This window comes from Denticeps clupeoides, chromosome 18 (genome assembly GCF_900700375.1).
Source record: "Denticeps clupeoides chromosome 18, fDenClu1.1, whole genome shotgun sequence".
NCBI lineage: Eukaryota > Metazoa > Chordata > Actinopteri > Clupeiformes > Denticipitidae > Denticeps > Denticeps clupeoides.
In genome coordinates this window covers 13,810,204-13,830,119 of record NC_041724.1, presented here as the reverse complement: position 1 = coordinate 13,830,119, position 19,916 = coordinate 13,810,204, and the positions used below count along the sequence as shown (strand labels likewise).

Here is a 19,916-nt window from a genome sequence, read left to right as displayed (position 1 = left end):
TAATTCGAGAGAGTGCATGTCTGGGTCATGGGAATATCCAAGTGGGACCCCTGATCTAGGATCAGTCTAACGTTTCTGTATTAGCATGAGATGTGCTCACCAGTCCGCGGTGGCGCCTAATCCGCAGCAGCGTCACACGCGTCAAGTGCCAGCGAGGCAATGACTCAAACGTGTCTACACTCTTCACGTAACGTCTTCCTAATGTGGCGAAACAGACGCAAGTGCGATGCTGAAGACTCTAGTCTTCCTCTCAGCCTCCGTCTGCATCGCTGTCTGGCTCAGTTAACAAAAATAACAAAGCTCCAAATGGGATTTTGTGCCGGTCGATTTATATTTAAGCGTTTCCAAGGCCAGAGGGTGAATGTGGCGCCTACACCCACCCAACCACACACACACACACACACACACTGCTTCACCGTGTGTACACACTCACTCCCAGGAGCTGCGGCGCTGACCGTAGGGGTGGAATCCATCCGGTAGACCATAAAATGCAGCTGCATGCAGCTTGTTTTAGCTCAGCACGCAGCCACGAAGGAAATGGCCCAAGGATGGCCTGACTGTGCAAAACTGTCAGGCTGGTAACCCGCCGTGCTCCTGGATACTGAGAATACAAAAAAAAACTAAGTAAACATTCAGGACCGCATGCCCTGTGGGTTCAATTTATTCATTTCTATTAAACTTTTTAATCCGGAAACACTCCAGGGGCTCCAGAGGGCTTCGCCATGTTTCCCGGATGGAGCCGATGAGCTGGAGCTGGAGGTTTGGGCGTCGACAGCTTCTGCAGCGTGACCCTGTCGGGCTACGTGATCTCGGGTCACTGTCCTGTTCCACACTGTACACCACATGTGCTTCACAACTCAACAATGTACCCGCTCAGATCTCTTCACCATGTGCATTATTACACTGGTATGAAGGTTAATCTGATAAAATCACACAAGCCCAAACACGATTAGAGGCTGACATTTTTTTGGGAATCCCCTGTTGTCCTGATTGTAAGTAGCTTTGGATAAAAGTGTCTGCCAAATACCCATAGTCAAATTCGTTATTACTCATGTGACTGGGACAGGAAAGGAAAAACATAAAAGATGTGGTAATGGACAGGCATGGGGGTAAAAAAATAAAAAAAGGTACAATTTTATTATGAATATGCACGTACAGCGAGGAAAAAATTTGGCCGCCACTGGCTGTGCAAGTTATCCCACTTAAAAAGATGAGAGGTCTTGTCATTTTTATCATAGGTACACATAGGCACAGCTCTTCTATCCTTCACTCAATTTTTTATTAATGGCGCCTGGTTATCTGTATAAAAGACACCTGTCCACACAGTCAGTCAGACTCCGACCTCCACCATGTCCAAGACCAGAGAGCTGTCTCAGGACACTTAGGACACAAGATTGGAAACATGCACAAGACTGGGATAAGGCAATTTACCACATTAATGTTAAACAAATATAAAGGGTTGATGTAATGGTTGTATAAATAATTGCATGAATGATCCATCAGTCATTAACCACGACAATGGAAAACAACATAATATTCATAAAATTCATAACAAAACTGCAGTCAAAGGATGCAGTCAAAGTAATAGCAAGGATATAGATTCAGGGTTAGGCAGGGCAAGTCCATGTCAGCCAATAAAACACAAGATTTCCTCATGCTGAATATAGTCGTGATGGGGTGGGATTTCCATTTTGTTTTTTTATTATGCAGGCAATGTAATTTAAAGTTGTTTTATGTTGTTCAAGATTGGACTCTAAAGTTCTTAAAAGACTTTCTTTTTTTACAATCTGGCATGAAGGCCAGCTACTGTGCATAGAGTGATGCGTGGATAACCAAGTATTTAAATGTCATGGAGATTGCATAGAGAGAATGGGTCATTGTCACAGTGAGATTTTACGCAAGGGATCTCCATTCTACTTTAACCTATGACCTTTATCTCCATAATTTTATGCCAAAGCTTTCTCTGCTGGCTAAGTGCACCATGCAGAGTAAAGGTCAGTGAGCGACACAGTACATTCAAAACAGTCCTAGGTATACTGTGTGATTAAAATATCATGCAACATTCTGAATTAGGCTTATGGTGAGGCCACAAAGTATAAAACCAGATGCTTGGCACATAGTTAGATAACCCATGTCTTAGTGAGACCCACTTTTAATTAGAATTTTAATTCATTTATACTTAACAATATGCAATAAACTTAGAAAGACATTTAAAACTGTACATAAGCATTTATAACTAAAATATTTGTGTACTTAATAAGATGGGAATACATGTAAATGTTCACAGACACACATGGATGTGTGTTAAACATGCACATCAGTCACACACGCACACAGTACAGGGAGATAAATCCATATGAATTTAACATGTGTACACTGATGGAGGTGTAGCATAATAGGTCTCTTTGAGCCACTGCATGATTTTGCATTTTGCATGGTACAATTTCAACACACACAGTGTGTCAATTCAAAATGAAATATAGTCACTCCACTTTTGAACAAATTCCCACGTTTAAACATTAGTGGGGAAAAAATCCTCTAGCTTCAATAAAGCTGCACCAAAGGCAGAGTCAATAAACGCAGAGTCAATGCATTCACTTCCACGCTTTTTCCTAACTAAGCATTCATGATAAAAAGCTTAGATAAGCAGCGCAACGTCTGAAACATGTCCAGTGTTGACCTAAGCTCCCCGGATCCCTGCGAATGTTTACTGTAAAACTCGAGGAGCTGAGCTACCGAGAGACCTGAAAGCATGCAGATAAGAACGCCATTAATGCATGACATGTCTGGACGCTTTATTGGCATATTGAGATGACAATGCAACTGTATTAAACTGTATTACTCATAATGGAATTCTTGGAACCAAGAATTTCACCTCAATGTTACACCGGAAATCATATTACAATAAATACTAATTTACATTAGGAGAGGAAAATAGTAAGAAACAAAATCTGTGGCTGTGTAGTGCATAAAGAGTACAATGTTGTATTCACATACATATCAGTACATGAATATTGATACAATTAAGTGACATTTACAAGTGACATTGTTGGAGTAGAACATGCTCTCCCCCTTTTTTACAATTTACCAAAATTGCATTTGTAAACATTAAATGTATAAACACTAAATAACAAAAAAGGATAATACAAACTCTTAATAATGTATTTTCTGTAGTCTAGAGCTGTAGATTTTGGCCCGGGTCAGCACTGCTTGGTCAGCAAACACGAACTTCCGGCCTATAGTACCTATCCTTTTTGTATAATGTGCTGCTTGTAAATTACTGATTGTTAAAAGTGTTTTGCGTATTTTGTTTTAATGAAATTTTTATTTGATTTGCAATTTTCGGCTGCCGTCGTGAGGATGATTATCATGAGAGATGCGAAAATGGATGCTGACGAGGTGAAATAGAGGCAAACAGATGATGATCATATTTTTTATTTGCATATTACCTGTCCGTCCTTAGTCTAGCACTCGTAGTGCGTAAAGAATGTCTGAAAGTCTGTTGAAAAGCTGTACACTGCAAGAGCTCACTGGGTCATGGCTGTATGGAAATGGCACAGTAAAAACACACACATTTATTTAAATGTACCACACAGCAACTTTTTAGGGCCGATTACAGCTCTCATATAGACTCCATAGAGCCTGCAAAATTAAACGAGGACAATAAGACACACTGCTGTTGCAAATAAAAGTTTGGAATTCATCATTTTATTCTTTTACTGTGTGTATGCGGGAAGGAATTGGGTTTGGGGTGTCCTGGCTTGTTTTGGGAATATTGGGAACCACTGAAGTAGCGAATTGAGAGAGGAGTCGCCAGAGTCCAGTTATTGTGTACGTCGGTGTGTGCGGTTTGATGGCTTGCAGCAAGAAAATGTCTCTGGATCTGCTGGTGTGGAGGCTGCACTGCTGTCTGCTTGATGGCAGCAGTGTGAAAAGTCAGTGATGTTGGGGACGGGGGGGGGTCTTCCTTTTACAGAGCTGTCTGTCGAGGTCCTGGATGGGTGGCATTTCAGTTCTGGATAATTCCCAGATTATTATCATGATGGCACACAATTAATTGCAATTATGTATTTTACTATTAATTTAAAAAATTTTTAGAGTAAACATAAAACATCCTTATGAAGGAGACATTTTTTGGGCCATGGAATAATATGGACAAATAAAAAGAAAACACCATGATGCATTATTGAGAAAAAATATGCAGTGTTGCTATGTCTGTACATTAGAAAGTCGATTATGTTCCTTTTCTGGGGTCACTAGAACGATACCTTTGACCTAACTTTCCTAAATGCGTCAGATCGCTTCTTCCAAGTTGTTAGGCTCTCCTGTCTCATTTGGCTAAAAACCAACATGCGGGCATAGCAGTGTTTCTGTGTTAATTGCTACAGGGTACAGGCCATATTGCCTCGCTCAGAGAGGCACCACATGAACAAGTAGGGGCAGGTGGGTGGGTGGGTGGGTGCGTGGCCCCCAGTCAGCCCGCCATGATTAATCAACCACGCCTGCATTTGCATGTCCAGGCCGAACGTGGTGGGGAGGGAAATAACCTTCCTGTTGGAATCACACAGAGGTGTCATTGTAATGGCTTCTCCTCCCAGACAGTAAAGCATTGGTAACCAGTAACTGTGAACCGGATCTTCGGTTCTTCAGATGCTAGTCATCAACCGCAAAGACAATAGCTGATTACAGTTTAATAGCGCATTAATAGTTTCATCTTTTTTTAATAGCTGTGCATATAGGTAATATTGACTTGTAAATGACGAAATATCAATCTGGTTAACATAAAGTTTTTATTTGAAGCACAATTCTACAAGGTAACTTACTGAAACTGTGTTGGCTCTTAAAGTTCTTCACTGAGCTGAAATTAGATAAATGAAGTAAAAAAGAAAATCTAAATCTAAATTACAAGTGCTAGTGTATTAAGGGCTTGATCGTGATTTATCATCTCGGCCTGATGATCTGTTTGGTGCTGCCTGTTGATGAAAGGAAGTGGGGGGAGGGGGCGCCGGGACAGTACATTTATCGCTGCATGTGATGTATTTTATATAGTGCTTTTTCATCATCTTACTCGGCCTTGCACGGTAAATGCCCAGTCAGGTGATGCGTTTTCATCAGTGCTAAAATGGAAGCTGAGGCGGTGAAACGGACGCTAACTTCAGCCGAATTACAAAAGTTTGAAGTGTAAAAGAAACACTTTGACCATGAAAAATGACTTGTATTGAAGCATGTTGGTACAGTCATGGCATCCACTGCCACAATAATGTCGGGTTTAGGCTTTTAAAAAGCTGGAATTTTTCAGTACAGGAATATCAGGACCATGGCCAATCAGAGGCAGGTCCCGCCCTTCATGATCTCTGATTGGTTTAGAATACGTCATGGACGTAATCTGTGAATCACATCGATTTTTTTGTCACATGTGCTACCAAATTGGTCACACTGTGGAGCCCTGTTTATGCGGAAAGCTTTTTTTTTATCATTCACTCATGTTAATGAGCATCTCATGAAACAGCTTTTGATGATTACAATAGTGAACAAAGGAATCACAAAGGTAAAAAAATACCAAATATGTTTATTGCATTTGATTCTTCAAAATTATTCCATCTTAGTATCCGTAACTGCCATAGAGCAGGTGCGTCCAAACCTTTGACTGGAAGTGTCCCTGCATATCAAAAAAATACAATTAATGGAAATTGTGCAGCACATTGTAGACAAGGTGTAGACATGCTCTATAGATACGGCAGCACAAAAAAAAATTCAGGCATCATCTAAATTGTGTAAAAATTGTCCTGACATTGTGTAGTGTGATCCCAACACACTCTCCATCATCGAGATGGCCCTTGGCCACAAGTCTCTCTTCCACCCTGGAACTCAGTTCATCCCCACTCTGTTGGTTTTGTGCTGGTTGGGTGAATGTAAGACTGACCAGCTCAGCCTCTGCAGCCCACCTCACGGTGCCATCATTTAGATCAGGCAGGAATCTGCTAGCCGCAGTGCTTTCTGAGTGTCAAGGTCTCAGTCGTGGATGTTTGGGGCATGTGAATTTGTTCAGATCGGCCCTTGCGTTGGTTTTTGGGTGTGTTTCTGTTGAATAACGACCTGGCAGTATTGAGAAATGCCTCAGTTGGCCTGTGCTGTGTGCTTACATGACAGGAATGTGTTTATGTCATTCCCTGAATCCTCTATTGTTTTGGAGCTGTTGGCTCCCAGGAATAAACCTCAGCGCAACATGATTTCATTTTCAGGGTTGGTCATGAAATCGACGGAGATCCAGATGCTTCCTACACTTTAGACTCTGTCTCTTTTTGGAACGTATTGGGCAGTAGATGCTAATGGATTTACATACATACTTTACTTTACTTTACTTTATTTAGCAGAGGCTTTTATCCAAAGCGACTTACAAGAGGAAGACACCAGCAATTCTCGTTCGATTTCTATAGAATATTGAGTTTACAAACTAAGAGCCCTGATAAGGCTCAACTTGTCAGCAAAGAGCATGCTCAGAGATTGTTAAGTGCTAGACGAAGAAAAAATTATAATGTATATATACATTTTTGTATTGTTTTGTGCAATGTGTATGCATGTGCGTGTGTAAGTGTTAGATTTGTCTGTAATACTTTTTGAACAAGAGGGTTTTCACCTGCTTCTTAAAAGTGGTGATAGTCTCGGCTAGTGGAGGAAATCTTTCTAGTTTTCTGTGTTTTGGACTTTTTACAAACAGTTTCTGTCCTCGTATTAAATGTGGACATCAAACAACACGGTTTTACACATCCACTATCCACTTTTTTTATTTTGATGACGTAAATCCATCGGTGTTCGTGGCATTTGACCAAATCCTTGAATCAAAGGGATACATTTTTCTTTTATTTTAGGGTATGTCAACCAGCCCTAGAGGCTGAACTCAGACTTGCAAACAAACCATTCGGCAAAGGGTCCTTGAGGATGCATAAATTGCAAGAAAGAAAGAAATCAAAGGCCTCCAAAAAAAAAAAAAAAACAATAGAGCCCCCTGACCCCGGCCCTTCCCCAGATTCCTGCAGAGGAAATACCAAATATTGCAGCTGTATATTAATAGGCTCCTCCAGACACTGAGGCAGAAGGACGGGACAGGACGCACGTCCCGTGGGTCACTGGAAAGGTCTCACTGCCGCATTTGGCTCGCACTTTTCTCCTTTCGGCCCCGTTTTCTCGGGGTGGCTGGGCGGCCCCCGTGTCGCTTGTGGTTTATTTATAAGACGCAGGTGTCGGGAGTGGCTGCTTGGGCGGCGGTGTGAACACTCACTAAGGGAGGTTAGATGTCCAGAGGCCTTCACCGCTGCGGCGTGAATGGGCTTGCTGACTGGAAGCATGTTGTTTAACCGTGTTCTTGCTCAGTGGTTTGCCACTCAATCCATAGGTTGGGGCATATGAATTCTTAGTCATAAATGATGCATGGCACATTTCTTAACTCGTTTTGCTTTCCACCAGCAAGGTTTTACTAATAGCGAGGGTCAAAAAATGTATATTTTAGAATCATACTCACAGTGCACAATACATATTAAAACAGCTGCTTAGAATGGGTGGGGACTCAATGTCTGAACACCACATGTGGTTTGTGGTTTGATTTTGGACCAAATTTGCAAGAATCAAACTTAGTTCTCATTATTTTTATGATGACCATGTTGTCTCCAGACTCAGTGTTGCCAGATTGGGTGGTGTTGAATATTTCAGCATGGATTCTGTACATGATTCATTTATTATTAGGTCAAGCCTCCCTTTGCATGAATCGAAATAACATTTTGCATATGGGTGTGTATTGGCATGGATCTCATGATATGACATGTATACGATTATATCACTATATATTGTGATACTGTACATAGTGCGATATTCTACAGTTAACTGAAAATGTGAAAACAGTGATGAAATACAAGATGCTGTGATAGGTCTGTCATGTTTTGCAATTTCACTCTGCCTGAAATGCCAGGCAGTAATTCAGAGTACCCTTCTGTACAGCGCCATCTACAGGAGTGGAGGTTGTAGTCGCACACTGATTCGCAAAGGCTTGACAGCACCCCTGGATGGACCAAATTAGTATACAAAAATATGGATATTTGATGTCCCTGCATTGATACAATATCACCAAATAAAATATTAATCTATATTGCTGTATCAATATGTTCTAACACCCCTAATATTGTATATAGAATCATGCCAGTCTTCTGTAGCCATTACCAACCTGAAAAATATGGATCAATTTAGGTAATGTATGAATTGGTTTTGAATTTTTTGCACACCCCTGGTGCATGAAGAAAAGGCGTGGAGTGCAAGGATTTAATATATTCTGTTCCCCTGATTGTTATAAATGCAGCTCCTGAGGAGAAGATTTACCGTACCAGCCTGTCAGGCTGTACATAATGCATTTGCCTTTTCTGTCAAACCCAGTGAAAAATTTGCATTTTTATAGGCATTCCTGCAAAAGGTTTCTTATTAGTTTCCATAAGAGCTATTTGTTTGTTCGTTTATTCATGAATGGAAATACAATGTTTGAGTTTTTTCTGCACTAACATCTCCATTGTAGTGAGCATTAGTGAGCAGGTTAACTGTGATCAGGGAATTGCACTAAAATATATAAGAAGACCCCGGGAACACTGAAGGTTGCCTCTTTGCTTTTACGAAAAGTGTTATACATAAGAAAGAAACCATTCAGTTCTGGCCCTATGGCCAATGTTCCGAGAAATGAGAACACCTTTTAATATCAAAAGGCAAATTCTCACAGGAGTGTTCCACCTGTCACTGACTCCTGTGCCTCTGGCACAAAATAAATAAATACATAATATATACACACACACACACACACACACACACACACACACATTGATAAATTATCAAGCCTGACTAAATAAAATAAATAAATACATGGACAAATCCAAAACTCTCTGTATAGTTTTTATATGTAACATATACTTATACATACATACAGAGTATAAAAACGGTTTATCTAAGCTGCAAGCAAAATCCTGTGTCAAATATTACCTACACTGTTTATTGCAAAATTTTCTTAAGTTCTTTAAACAATTAAACAATTATGTGTATAGAGAAAGAGAATCTGTTCTCCTGTTGTTCTCTGAGCAGCAATACAATGTTGTTTTCCATCTGTAGACTTGTTGAAAATTCTTCATTAGTTTACAGAGTTGGGAGAGGCCAACGCCTAGTTCTTGTAGCACATCTCTAGATAGCAACGCTTTTTAGAATTATTATTTGTGTGTTTTGCACTTCCTGAGAAAAAAAACAATTGTTTCAATACTGCCTAAAGCTTTTGCTCAGTACTGTGTGTGTGTGTGTGTGTGTGTGTGTGTGTGTGTGTGTGTGTGTGTGTGTGTGTGTGTGTGTGTGTGTGTGTGTATATATATATATATATATATATATATATATATTTTTTTTTTTTTTTTTTAATTTTTTTATTTCTGTCACTTTCAATTAATATAATTGTTCCGGGTTTTGACTGGACAAATTCCATACATTTGTGGATGACGTCCTCAGTCAGAGCCTCTGCCAGGAATTGCGTGTGGGTCAGTAGTCTGCATCAGAGACACTCAGCCAGCGAAGCGGCGCTTAGCAGCTTTCCTCTCTTCCTGGACAGCCACCTTCCTGTAAGCTGTTCTAAATATCTCATGAGTTCCTACGCTGAATTCCTATCCCGGTTTTGTTCTCACTGGAGAAAATGCACATCAATAATGGAGACGTTGAGGGGCGAGGGGAGCGCTCGGCGGAGGCTTGTTGTGCCGAGGCCTGATAAGACACTCTGGCAGCTAAGAGCATTAGAGAAATGACGAGACCTTTGAAGGTATTAAGTTTTGTGTGTTCACTACACGCATGCTGCCGGCTCGGCTGCGTCGGGTGAATGTGCATAATGAAATTGACGAAGGAAAAGTCGAGGCTGATGCCCTGGGCTGCATCTGTGTTTTGGGAATTGAAACAGACCCGAGGAAATCAAGGCTCTAGACTGTTCATGGAAATGACTTGGTGACCCGCAATAACGATACTTTCCCTATGAGCAGTCAGCAAACGCAAACCTCTGCTCTATACTACTTATCTTTTGCATATGATTCGCTGCTTAGTTTAGGTGAAAAGTGTTTTATTTTGAATGAAATGTTAATTTTATTTTCATTTCGCTGCACATTTCCTTCCCCACTTTTTTATAAACCATATTTGTTGGGTCAGGTCAGGTCAGATTCTGTTGGGCTTGGGCTGTGTTACAGCTCTGTGCTGCCATATTAATTTGTTTTCCAATGCCTGCTGCGGAATCTGATTCTCTTTGACACATTTGCACGATTTCCACCAACCGAATATACAAGCCTCTGTTAATGTCACCTAAACATAATTCCGAGAGTGCAGTACATAAAGTCACATGTCTGCTTTCTCATCACAGAACCGCTGTGGGTATTACAACACGAAGGTGACTGCTTATGTTGCGTCGGTGGCCTGCAATCGTGTTGTAACTTCCCGATGCACGGATACCCGGATCTCAGTGCCACGGCCATGTAGGCTGCCGAACAGGGGCAGTCAAGACCAGCCTGAGGCTCCAGCCTCGGTTCTCAGCTGTTCCATACTGACAGAAGCAACGGACGTGGCCCAGTGTCATGTGTTTGATTTGGAAGCAGCTCGGTTGCCTTGTGGGAAAACATGCCTTGTGGAAGAAGCTTGACCCGTTTAATCTAAACTCTAATAGAATGTCATTGCTGGCACCAATACCGTCCCCACTCCTTTCCTTCTTTCAGTAACACAAACAATACAGAATACATGTCAATATTAATAAAAACCTACCTGTCTGTCTCGGGACAGACATGTTTTTGTAGTAAGGTAGTTTAATCGAATTGAAATACACATTGGCTGATTACAAATACAGATTTATATGCAGTGCATAAGTGGAGCATTGCACTTTAAGGACATTATATTTGAGCTGGGTGACAGACACATCAACAAAAAGCTTGTTTCTCTTCGTCAAAGTACAGGCAACTACAAAGTGTTTTTTCTTGTAAATCCTGAGCAGTCTGAGAGTTTACGCACACTTACAAAGTAGCATTGCACTTACCGCCAGTGCCCTAAATGGGTTGGTTTGTGTTGCACTGGCAAATTTACATAATACATCCACTAGTGAGCAGAGTCAAATGAGTAGGATGGAAAACGGTGGAAGGAACCGTAAGCGGGGAGGGGCCGACTGACTTTTCAGTTTCAATCAGATTCTTAAACAAGAGCGTTTTTTACTTTTATATTATCATTAAGATAATATCTTATCTCTGATCTCTGGGCCCTTCTGACCATGAAATAAACCTTAGACCATCACTCTGAAATGTTGCTTTTGTTACTTGTAGGGCTGCTATCTTTGTGAAATGGAAAACGAAAGAGAGGTGCAGGTTTGTGTGTGACTGACAACCTCATTTCCACATTTTTTCCTAAATCGCAAGGCTATTTTGCTGCTGTGAATGGTTGAAATTTGACAAATTTGACATTTAAAGAACAGGTTACTTTAAACATGGCATGCAGGAAGTACACAGAAGAAAAGAGGATCATGTTTTGTTTAGTAAGTACAGTTTTGACTTTGGTCGTCAGTGGAATATCATTAATTTTGACCTCATTCCAGCAGATATTCTTCCATTTCTACAGTCCCTGTTCGGTGATTAAGTTTGACTGTGTGTGTGTGTTTAGAGTTCTTGCAGGATTACTGTTCTGCCACTTCAGTTTCCTGACCTGTTTGCTGCGAAATCTCTCTCTCTCTCTCTCTCTCTCCCCCCCTGTAATACGCCCGTCAGCCTGCCAGCAGCTCTGCAGAGGTGATGGCCGCTTGTGCTGGTCTTAAGCCCAGTTGAAGTTCCTCTCTTCCCCTCAACAAGAAAAAAACCAAGCCCTGGTGCTCACACCTCCTGAATCACTGACAGGCTACATAAACCTGCGGACTCAACACTATATTAACCTGCCGGCCTAATATAGTTAATTTAGTGTTGAATTCGGAGGTTTATGTAGCCTGTCAATGGTTCAGGAGGTGTGAGCACCAGGGCTTGTTTTTTCTTGTTGAGAGGGAACAGAAGGTTGCCAGTTTGAGTCCCGAACTGCCATGGTGCCACTGCCAAGGTGCCACACACTGCTCCCCGGGCGCCTGTCATGGCTACCCACTGCTCACCAAGGGTGATGGGTTAAAAGCAGAGGACACATTTCGTTGTGTCACCGTGTGCTGTTCACCATTACAGTTCTAATTTTTGTTTTATTGCTTTGGGACATGTCACTACAATAAGCACCTGTGTATGGCGACAAAAGCGTTAGGGATGGTTAGTGTTTTGCATCCGCTTTTTACTATTTCAAATGAACAAAAATAAAAACAACAAAGAAAGAAATATTTCACATCACTATTAAAACCAAAGTTTTGAAATGATTTATTGTGGTCTCATTTTTTAACTTTGGCACATTTTTACATCACAAATAAATGGAATCATAACTTTTTGTATCCAAAATTTTCCACATTTTTGGGTTAGGGTCTGGTTAAGGCTTCAGGTCAGAAGTATCATTTGGGAGAAATAGGGTTTTGTTTGATGAAAGCACTGATGAATGTAGTCACAGAAATATCTTAAAATGTAGTTCGCTGGAGTGCTGTAGGTCATTGAGGTGTGTTAACATTAGCTCATGGTAACACAGCATGGCTCCATCACTGCGACAGGTACACCTGCTCACCTTTCCACTCCACTGGCCTGGATGCTGGACCCCACCCTCCGGGGGCGAGCAGACCTCCGCTGTGTTCATGTGGAATTGAAGTGGTGGGTGAGTGTCAGTGTTTTATGCCAACAGCACCAATTTCATCTTCACCCTGCTGGAAAATCAGGCGTCTGTGAACGTTCTGGGCCCCGTTTTTCCATGTTTTGGCTTTACACTGGGCGTGCGTCTAAGCAGACGTGCAGTAATTAGCTGTCTGTCAGTAAGCTTCTTCTGTCGGTGAGGGTGCATACTTCTGGCATCTGGGAATCTGAGCTGTGTTTGGGGATGGCAGTGGCTGTGAACATTTAGCACCTGTCATGCTCAACTTCCATCTGGTTCAGTTAATTAATGCTGACAAAACAGTAACAATAATCATGAATTATTGCCTTTATGTATAAGCCTTTGTGCAATCTTTGCATAAATCATTTAAACGTATGAACCGGTAAAGGACTGTTGCATGAGCTTTATACAGAAATGTTTTGGGGTTCAACATTGTCTTGTAGTAGCTTTTGGAGACCACAAGGAGGCAATATGAAGGTTTTCTTGCGACTGAGCTCCATCAGCTCCATCTAGTGATGCTTCTTTATAGGACACTGAGTACTGATGAAGGTTCATTCATGCTTCCTATAAAATATGAAAATAAGCACATTGATGTTGAAACGTCCACATACTTTGGTATGTTAAGCAATACATGGTGGGTGCTGCAGTTTTCACTTTGCATCTGAAGATGTCGTGGTCAAAGTTGAATATTGTTGAACAGCTGGGAACATTGTGACACATTAACACGCAACCAATAGGAACTTGGGATTGAAGCGTTCACTCAAGCCAAGATGGTGGAGAGGTTGATTATAGCAGTTTATTATAGAGACACCGTGAGGAAGGAGAAAATGTGCTGTAGGCCTGCCAGGTGTGATTTGACCATGGCCGTTGCTTGTTGTTGGCAGTGTAGAAGTATCACGTTATACAGATGATCCTACTTTTCAGTTTATTAAGTGAAATAATGAAGGAATAGTTATAATTATGTGGTGAAACCGTGAGGGTTGTGTTCAGTAGTCGCTTTAACACCGCCTTCTGTTTGAGTCTGCTGACAGGTGATTTATTTATTTATTTTTACTTTATTTCATGATTTTGTCTGTGAGAACATGTGCATTACCATCTTGCAAAAACCTTCCTTTGAAAAGTTCAGACCAAAAATAAGGACATATTTAACAACAATGATATTTAACCCTTCACTAGTTGGAGTATTGATGTATAATAGTCACACTTGCTGTGTGTTTGACTGCAGTATTGACACTGCATAAAACTGCATAATGTATTTTATTGCAGATGATACTAACGGTACTATCCCAATACTGACCCAAATGGTTTCAGAGGTGGATCTCATCATCGGAACTCATCACTATTATCTAATCAAGAGCTACATTCATCTTTTTTATTATCCAGTCCAGGGCCTTCTCATTATCCAGTCTTGAAATCCTTTCCTCCTTTTTATTATCCACTCGGGAGCATGGTTCTCATCAGTATCCAGTCCACTGCCCTGATTTGCTGGTGACAAGTCCAGAGCCCCTCCCCTCTTGTGCAGCAGCAGTAGTCTGTGTGTCAGGCGTCCAGCTGCAGCCTGACAGCAGACAAATGAGTCAATTACAGAATTAGGGCCCGTACCCTCCCATCCAGCCACTTCTAGCACCTTCATCCTGTTTCCGCAGCGACGCCACACTCCATCGACCTCCCTCCCCATCCCGCCAGCCCGACCTGGCGGCCATGAAGCAATAATTGATCCATTCAGTTCCTGCCAAACTCTCACTCAACACTCCTGTGTTAGTGTATTGACTGCTTCCCCTGTGGATTGCCAGCGGAAACACACACAAGTGTTTTGAGTCTCTCACCTTCTAACTGTTACAAGCTTATTAAAGTGTCAAGAGGACCCGATATTGACCAGCATGGTTAAGGGATGACAGACTTGCAATGGGCCAGTATGACACTTTGGTGTGCTGCTGTTTCGAGTGTTTTCAGGTGTTGAGTAGCCTGCGAACACTTGCCAAGTGAGCGTGATTATGAGCCTGAAACGCAGTGGATTTTATGACACACAGTCTACCCTGTAATGGGGATGGGACATTCATTTTTTTAATAATATGAGCATAAAATAACTAGTGAAAGTGCAACTGCATCACAGCACACGGTGCACACGACGAAATGTGTCCTCTGCATTTAACCCACCACCTTAGCGGAGCAGTGTGTGGGGACGATACACCTCAGTGGCACTTCGGCAGTGTGGGATTCGATTCCACAATTCCTTATCCTAATTGATTACTCAATTCTTTTGCGGTAGTGTGCAGACTACACCTTCCAGAACAAGGTGTCCAACATTCTTTCAATTTATGAACCTACTGTAATTGGCTTTTAAACTTGTTAAGTTAACTGTGAAGTTGTTCAGTTAAGGGTTTAAATACGCTACCAGTCAAAAGTTTGGGTGCACCTGCTCACTTATGGGGCTTGTATGATTTTACATTATATAGCAAAACTAAAGACACGTGACTATGAAATAACACATGTGAGGTTATGTGATTAACAACAAAACTATCAAACAAGGCTTTTGAATTTCACACTTCTCGACCTCACCCACCTCTCCCACACTTCCCGTGGCATCTAGACCACCTTGCTCATCCTAATGGATGAGCAATTCTATATTTTCTCAATATTTAAACATTTTGAAGCATCAGTATACTAAATTAGCCAACGTTGGAATGTGGCTTGTATTTTATTAAGTCAGTTTACCTTCAATTTAACACAATTTAGAACAACCATAAGGGTGACTGGCCTACCTTATAAACTGGTTTAAAGTTCACTACACCATCTAGGGGTGATTCCTTATAAAACACAGTTAAAACCAGATTTGTGAAGGTTATTCTGTTTCGTCTGTGTTATCTCTAATATCATTACAGATCTTTTACTATTGATTACAATGGGCAATCAATGGGTTTAATTGTCCTTCGTAGCGTCTATGATTCTGACCCAGCCTCGAGGTCATACCTGCCTTGTGTTGCGTCCTCACCTCCTCAGTTGCTATAGTGCGATTGTTGTAAATCCACAATAATTCACGGAAGACGGCTTCTGCTGGTCACTTCACAAGTGAGCTGTCACGATTGTTTGGACAAGCCTAATGGCCATTGTTCCAAAAATGGCACACTTGGTGGTGACGCATGCTTTTTTTGTCTGGGTTTGGCCGGGAGGGGGGTGACTGTGGCTTCCCCATGGGAGACGTCTCATGGTTTAAAAAAAGCAGCACAACAACAAAACAAACTCGTTCCTTCGGTGTCTTAATCGTGAACACTTTTTCATTTCGACTCAGCTGTCAATCTGTAATTGCCCTTTTGTCGGAGAATTGTTTGCAGTGGCTTCTAAGCGTTTTTAAAACGTTAAAATATCGGCAAGTCCGACGCCAGCCGTGTTCGATCGCAAGGCCCGCTGTGTGCTGCGGTCACGTTCATTAATTTCCATCTGATTTCTGCAAAGCCGACATCAAAGTCACTTTTTTAATTAATGTGACTGTGAGTGTGTGTGTGTGTGTGTGTGTGTGTGCATACATGACAGACATTGTAAATGTACAAAATGGATAATTTCACCTTAATCTGATCACTTCGGAGCCGCCCTGTTACGCACAGCAACTGCTGCTGGCATTTCACCCTCCCAGTCAGCTGGGACCACTAATGCGCTGCTAATCATGCCGCTCCGTACCGCCGGGTCTGCCGTATCCCCACAGGCTTCAAAAGGGCCAAGTCGACCAGTTCGGCGACCCGCTATCTCTCCCTATCACCTCCGGATTTGATGGGCGAGGTAATTGGGTGTTTAGCGCGGTTCGGAGGCAGGCGTGAAAAGTGGCAGTACATAAATCACCACGGCAGGCAAGGTGAAAGTTAAAGAAGGACACGGGTCCTTTTTTTTTTTTTTTTATCTCCATCCGATCTGTGCGCTTCGCATTCGGTAAATGATTTTCCCCACGGCTGCCTGTAGCCCAGATGCTTTTAAAGTTGCGCGCCGAACACACTCTGACATCTGTATGTGTGTGCTGTGCATCCAGAGCTCTGCTTGGGGACATAAACAATGCGGGAACTCACGCTACTGTCACCGTACCGCATAATGCAGCGTTTGTGGCATAGCTTATAAAATATTCAAAGCTTTGCATATACATTCAAAAATAAGCGATTCTGGGGTGCTAGTGGGTAACACACTCACATATGAACCAAAGGCCCACAAAATCACAGGTTCAAACCCCAATCACTACCATTGTGTCCCTCAGCAAGACACTTAACCCTGAGTGTCTCCAGAGGGGACTGTCCCTGATTGTAAGTTGCTGCGGATAAATGCCATCGATGTAAAATATAACTACATCACTGACAAAAAATTCCCACGTACCAAGTTGTGTTACCATCAGTGATCATTATCTAATATTTGGGACACATTGCATCCAAATTAGTACGGGTCATCCCATATTGTAGGTCAATAAAAAATATCTGACTGTTGACAATGAAGGGCTGATATAAGGGCCGCACCTGTGCCTCCACACCAGCATTCTTTCTGTCTCTCTCTCTCTCTCTCTCTCTCTCTCTCTCTCTCCCTCCTTCCCTCTTTCCCTCTAGGGTGGCCGCTGATTGGTTCCTTTCATGTTAAGATAAAAACCCACTGGATTCGAGTGAGCGGTTCTGCTCTGGCATGTAGACACAGTCGAAAAGAGTCCGTTTGAGACTCTTGCTGAGGAAAGCATAACGGCATTTCCTTTGAGGCCCTGGACTATTTTTTTATGTGCTTCGTTTCCTCTCTCTTGTTCCCTTCACACGCATTCAGTATTTATTCTGCACTCACTCACCCGTCTCATCCACTCGTATTTTTTTTTCATTCTCCCTCCTTCTTTTGGCCTTTGAGACGGGATGAAGTGTCACGTTCTCCCTCAGTGTCACTGAGAATATGACAGAAAGTGTGGCTGCATACGACTCTGATATTCCAGCAGATATCCTCACGAAATGAGAAAGGCCTGAAATTTTGTAAAAGTAAAGAAACAATTTCCATTGTGTCTGTGTTCAGCAGCCAGCTGTCACTTATTTGCCTCCTGTGTTCATCGTAGACAATATAAAAGCAGCTTTTTAAAGGGCTAATGTTATATAACACTAACTGTATCATACTAATTTTTCGAGGCACTATTGATTTAATGATTTAATGATCATTGTTGGGTGTTCTGTTGGGCTTGGCACTAACCCTGGGCTTGCCGTCCGCTGTTTGCCGTGCAGGTGTCTGACCAGCTTCTGTGGGATTTGATGTCGCCTTTAGATCGGCCCAACTGAAGATGGACACGCTGGAATCGGAGCTGACTTGTCCAATCTGCCTGGAGCTGTTTGAGGACCCGCTACTCCTGCCCTGCGCCCACAGCTTGTGCTTCAGCTGCGCCCACCGCATCCTGGTCTCCCACTGCTCTACCAGCAAGCCCCTCGAGTCCATCTCCGCCTTCCAGTGCCCCACCTGCCGCTACGTCATCACGCTCAGCCACCGCGGCCTGGAGGGCCTCAAGCGCAATGTGACGCTGCAGAACATCATCGACCGCTTCCAGAAGGCCTCGGTCAGCGGCCCCAACTCCCCGAACGAGAGCCGGCGCCCGGCCCGGCTCACGCCCCTCAGTCTGAGCGCCCGCGGAAGCCCCGCCGGCACCGCCGCCCCTGTCGCCATGTCCCTGGAGCAGCAGCAGCAGCAGCAGCAGCGGCCCCTCGTGGAATGCCAGTTCTGCGACCAGGAGCCGCCGCGGGAGGCGGTGAAGACGTGCGTCACCTGCGAGGTGTCCTACTGCGACCGCTGCCTGCGCGCCACGCACCCCAACAAGAAGCCCTTCACCAGCCACCGCCTGGTGGAGCCGGTGCCGGACACCCACCTGCGCGGCCTCACCTGCCTGGAGCACGAGAACGAGAAGGTGAACATGTACTGCATGGTGGACGACCAGCTGATCTGCGCACTCTGCAAGCTGGTGGGGCGGCACCGCGACCACCAGGTCACCTCTCTCAGCGAGCGCTTTGACAAGCTCAAGGTCAGTCCCTGTTTCGTCCGAATGGTCCGTTACGCGCGCACTTCCACGACTCTTTAATAACGTTCGGAAGAGGGAGAGGTTCTTTTTTTTTAAAAAATGAATGGTAAAAGGGCATTTTCAGTTAGGTATGTTGGATGGCCTTCCACTCTTTTAGTTTAGTAGCTGGTCTGCATAACATAGTCATTTTTATCTGAAAAGTATTATGTTGCTAAATTGACAATTCACATTTTACAGATTCTCTTTTTAATCATAATGTTGGTGGTTAGCTATGTGATTATGGTTGATTATCATGATCAGGTCCTTAGGATGGTCACTTTATTCGTTATGCTGTTGAGCCGTGTTAAGCAGGTTCATCTTTTATCCCAGAGGCATTCGTAGTTGTTTCTTCAACACCAGTCAACTTTTCATTCAGGAAGGCGATCAGTGTGGTTGCTGTATCTAAGACACGACAGCTCAAACATTCCAATACTGCAAGAAAATCCTGTGTTTTCCACTAGTGCTTATAGACCCCTCCTTCGTCGCCCGGAATGAAAGGAACTGAACACAGGGTGCACATAGCGCTGTGGTTTCATGACCGAATGAAAGCAACCATTATGAGACAATTTTCTAGATGAGATATTATGAGATGTTCAGATGCCATCTCTGGCCTCGCAGGGTGAGGACTTTACATTCACCCATCCTTTTAGCACCAACCCTGGTGCTCCTCCACCCAGAGCAATGTTCAACCCATCGTTCCTCTCTTGTTTTTCTGCACCATCTTTCATTTCATGGCATAAGTCTTCAGTGCCATTCATGGTCGGATCCATCCTGGGCCGCTCATCTTTGGCAGATTTGGCTGTATCTAAAATAAAAGGTGGAGCGTTAGCTGGACCCACTCCCAACACAACAGGCTGTTGTCCACCTGCTCTTTTGTACAAAGCGATGACGCCACACTTCTGTAAAGCCCTTCTGTGTTGAGTCTGAGTGTCCACTGCTGACCTGATCGCTGAGGTCAGGTTGAAAGAGAACGACTCTAATGAGAGGAACTGGCTGGACCTCGTTTTTGCCTTATTTGGTTTTGAGCAGCTTTCTGCATTAGCTTTTCACAAGAATCTGGTATAGTGCAAGAATTTGTATGTGTTTGTTT

The 19,916-nt window shown here is 42.9% G+C and overlaps 1 protein-coding gene across 6 annotated transcripts in view; it reads left to right on the top strand.

The window, feature by feature from the left end:
* Positions 1 to 19,916, top strand: part of mid2 (midline 2) — a 111,689-nt gene that overhangs the window by 50,025 nt on the left and 41,748 nt on the right. For 3 of the 6 annotated variants that reach the window (XM_028960282.1, XM_028960281.1, XM_028960279.1), the window contains exon 2: positions 18,046 to 18,790. In XM_028960282.1, the coding sequence (XP_028816115.1) occupies positions 18,062 to 18,790 (729 nt within the window). In that variant the 5' untranslated portion in view covers positions 18,046 to 18,061. Of the gene's footprint in view, positions 1 to 18,005; positions 18,791 to 19,916 lie in introns of all 6 variants that reach the window. The other 3 variants (XM_028960278.1, XM_028960280.1, XM_028960277.1) reach the window with 1 other exon arrangement.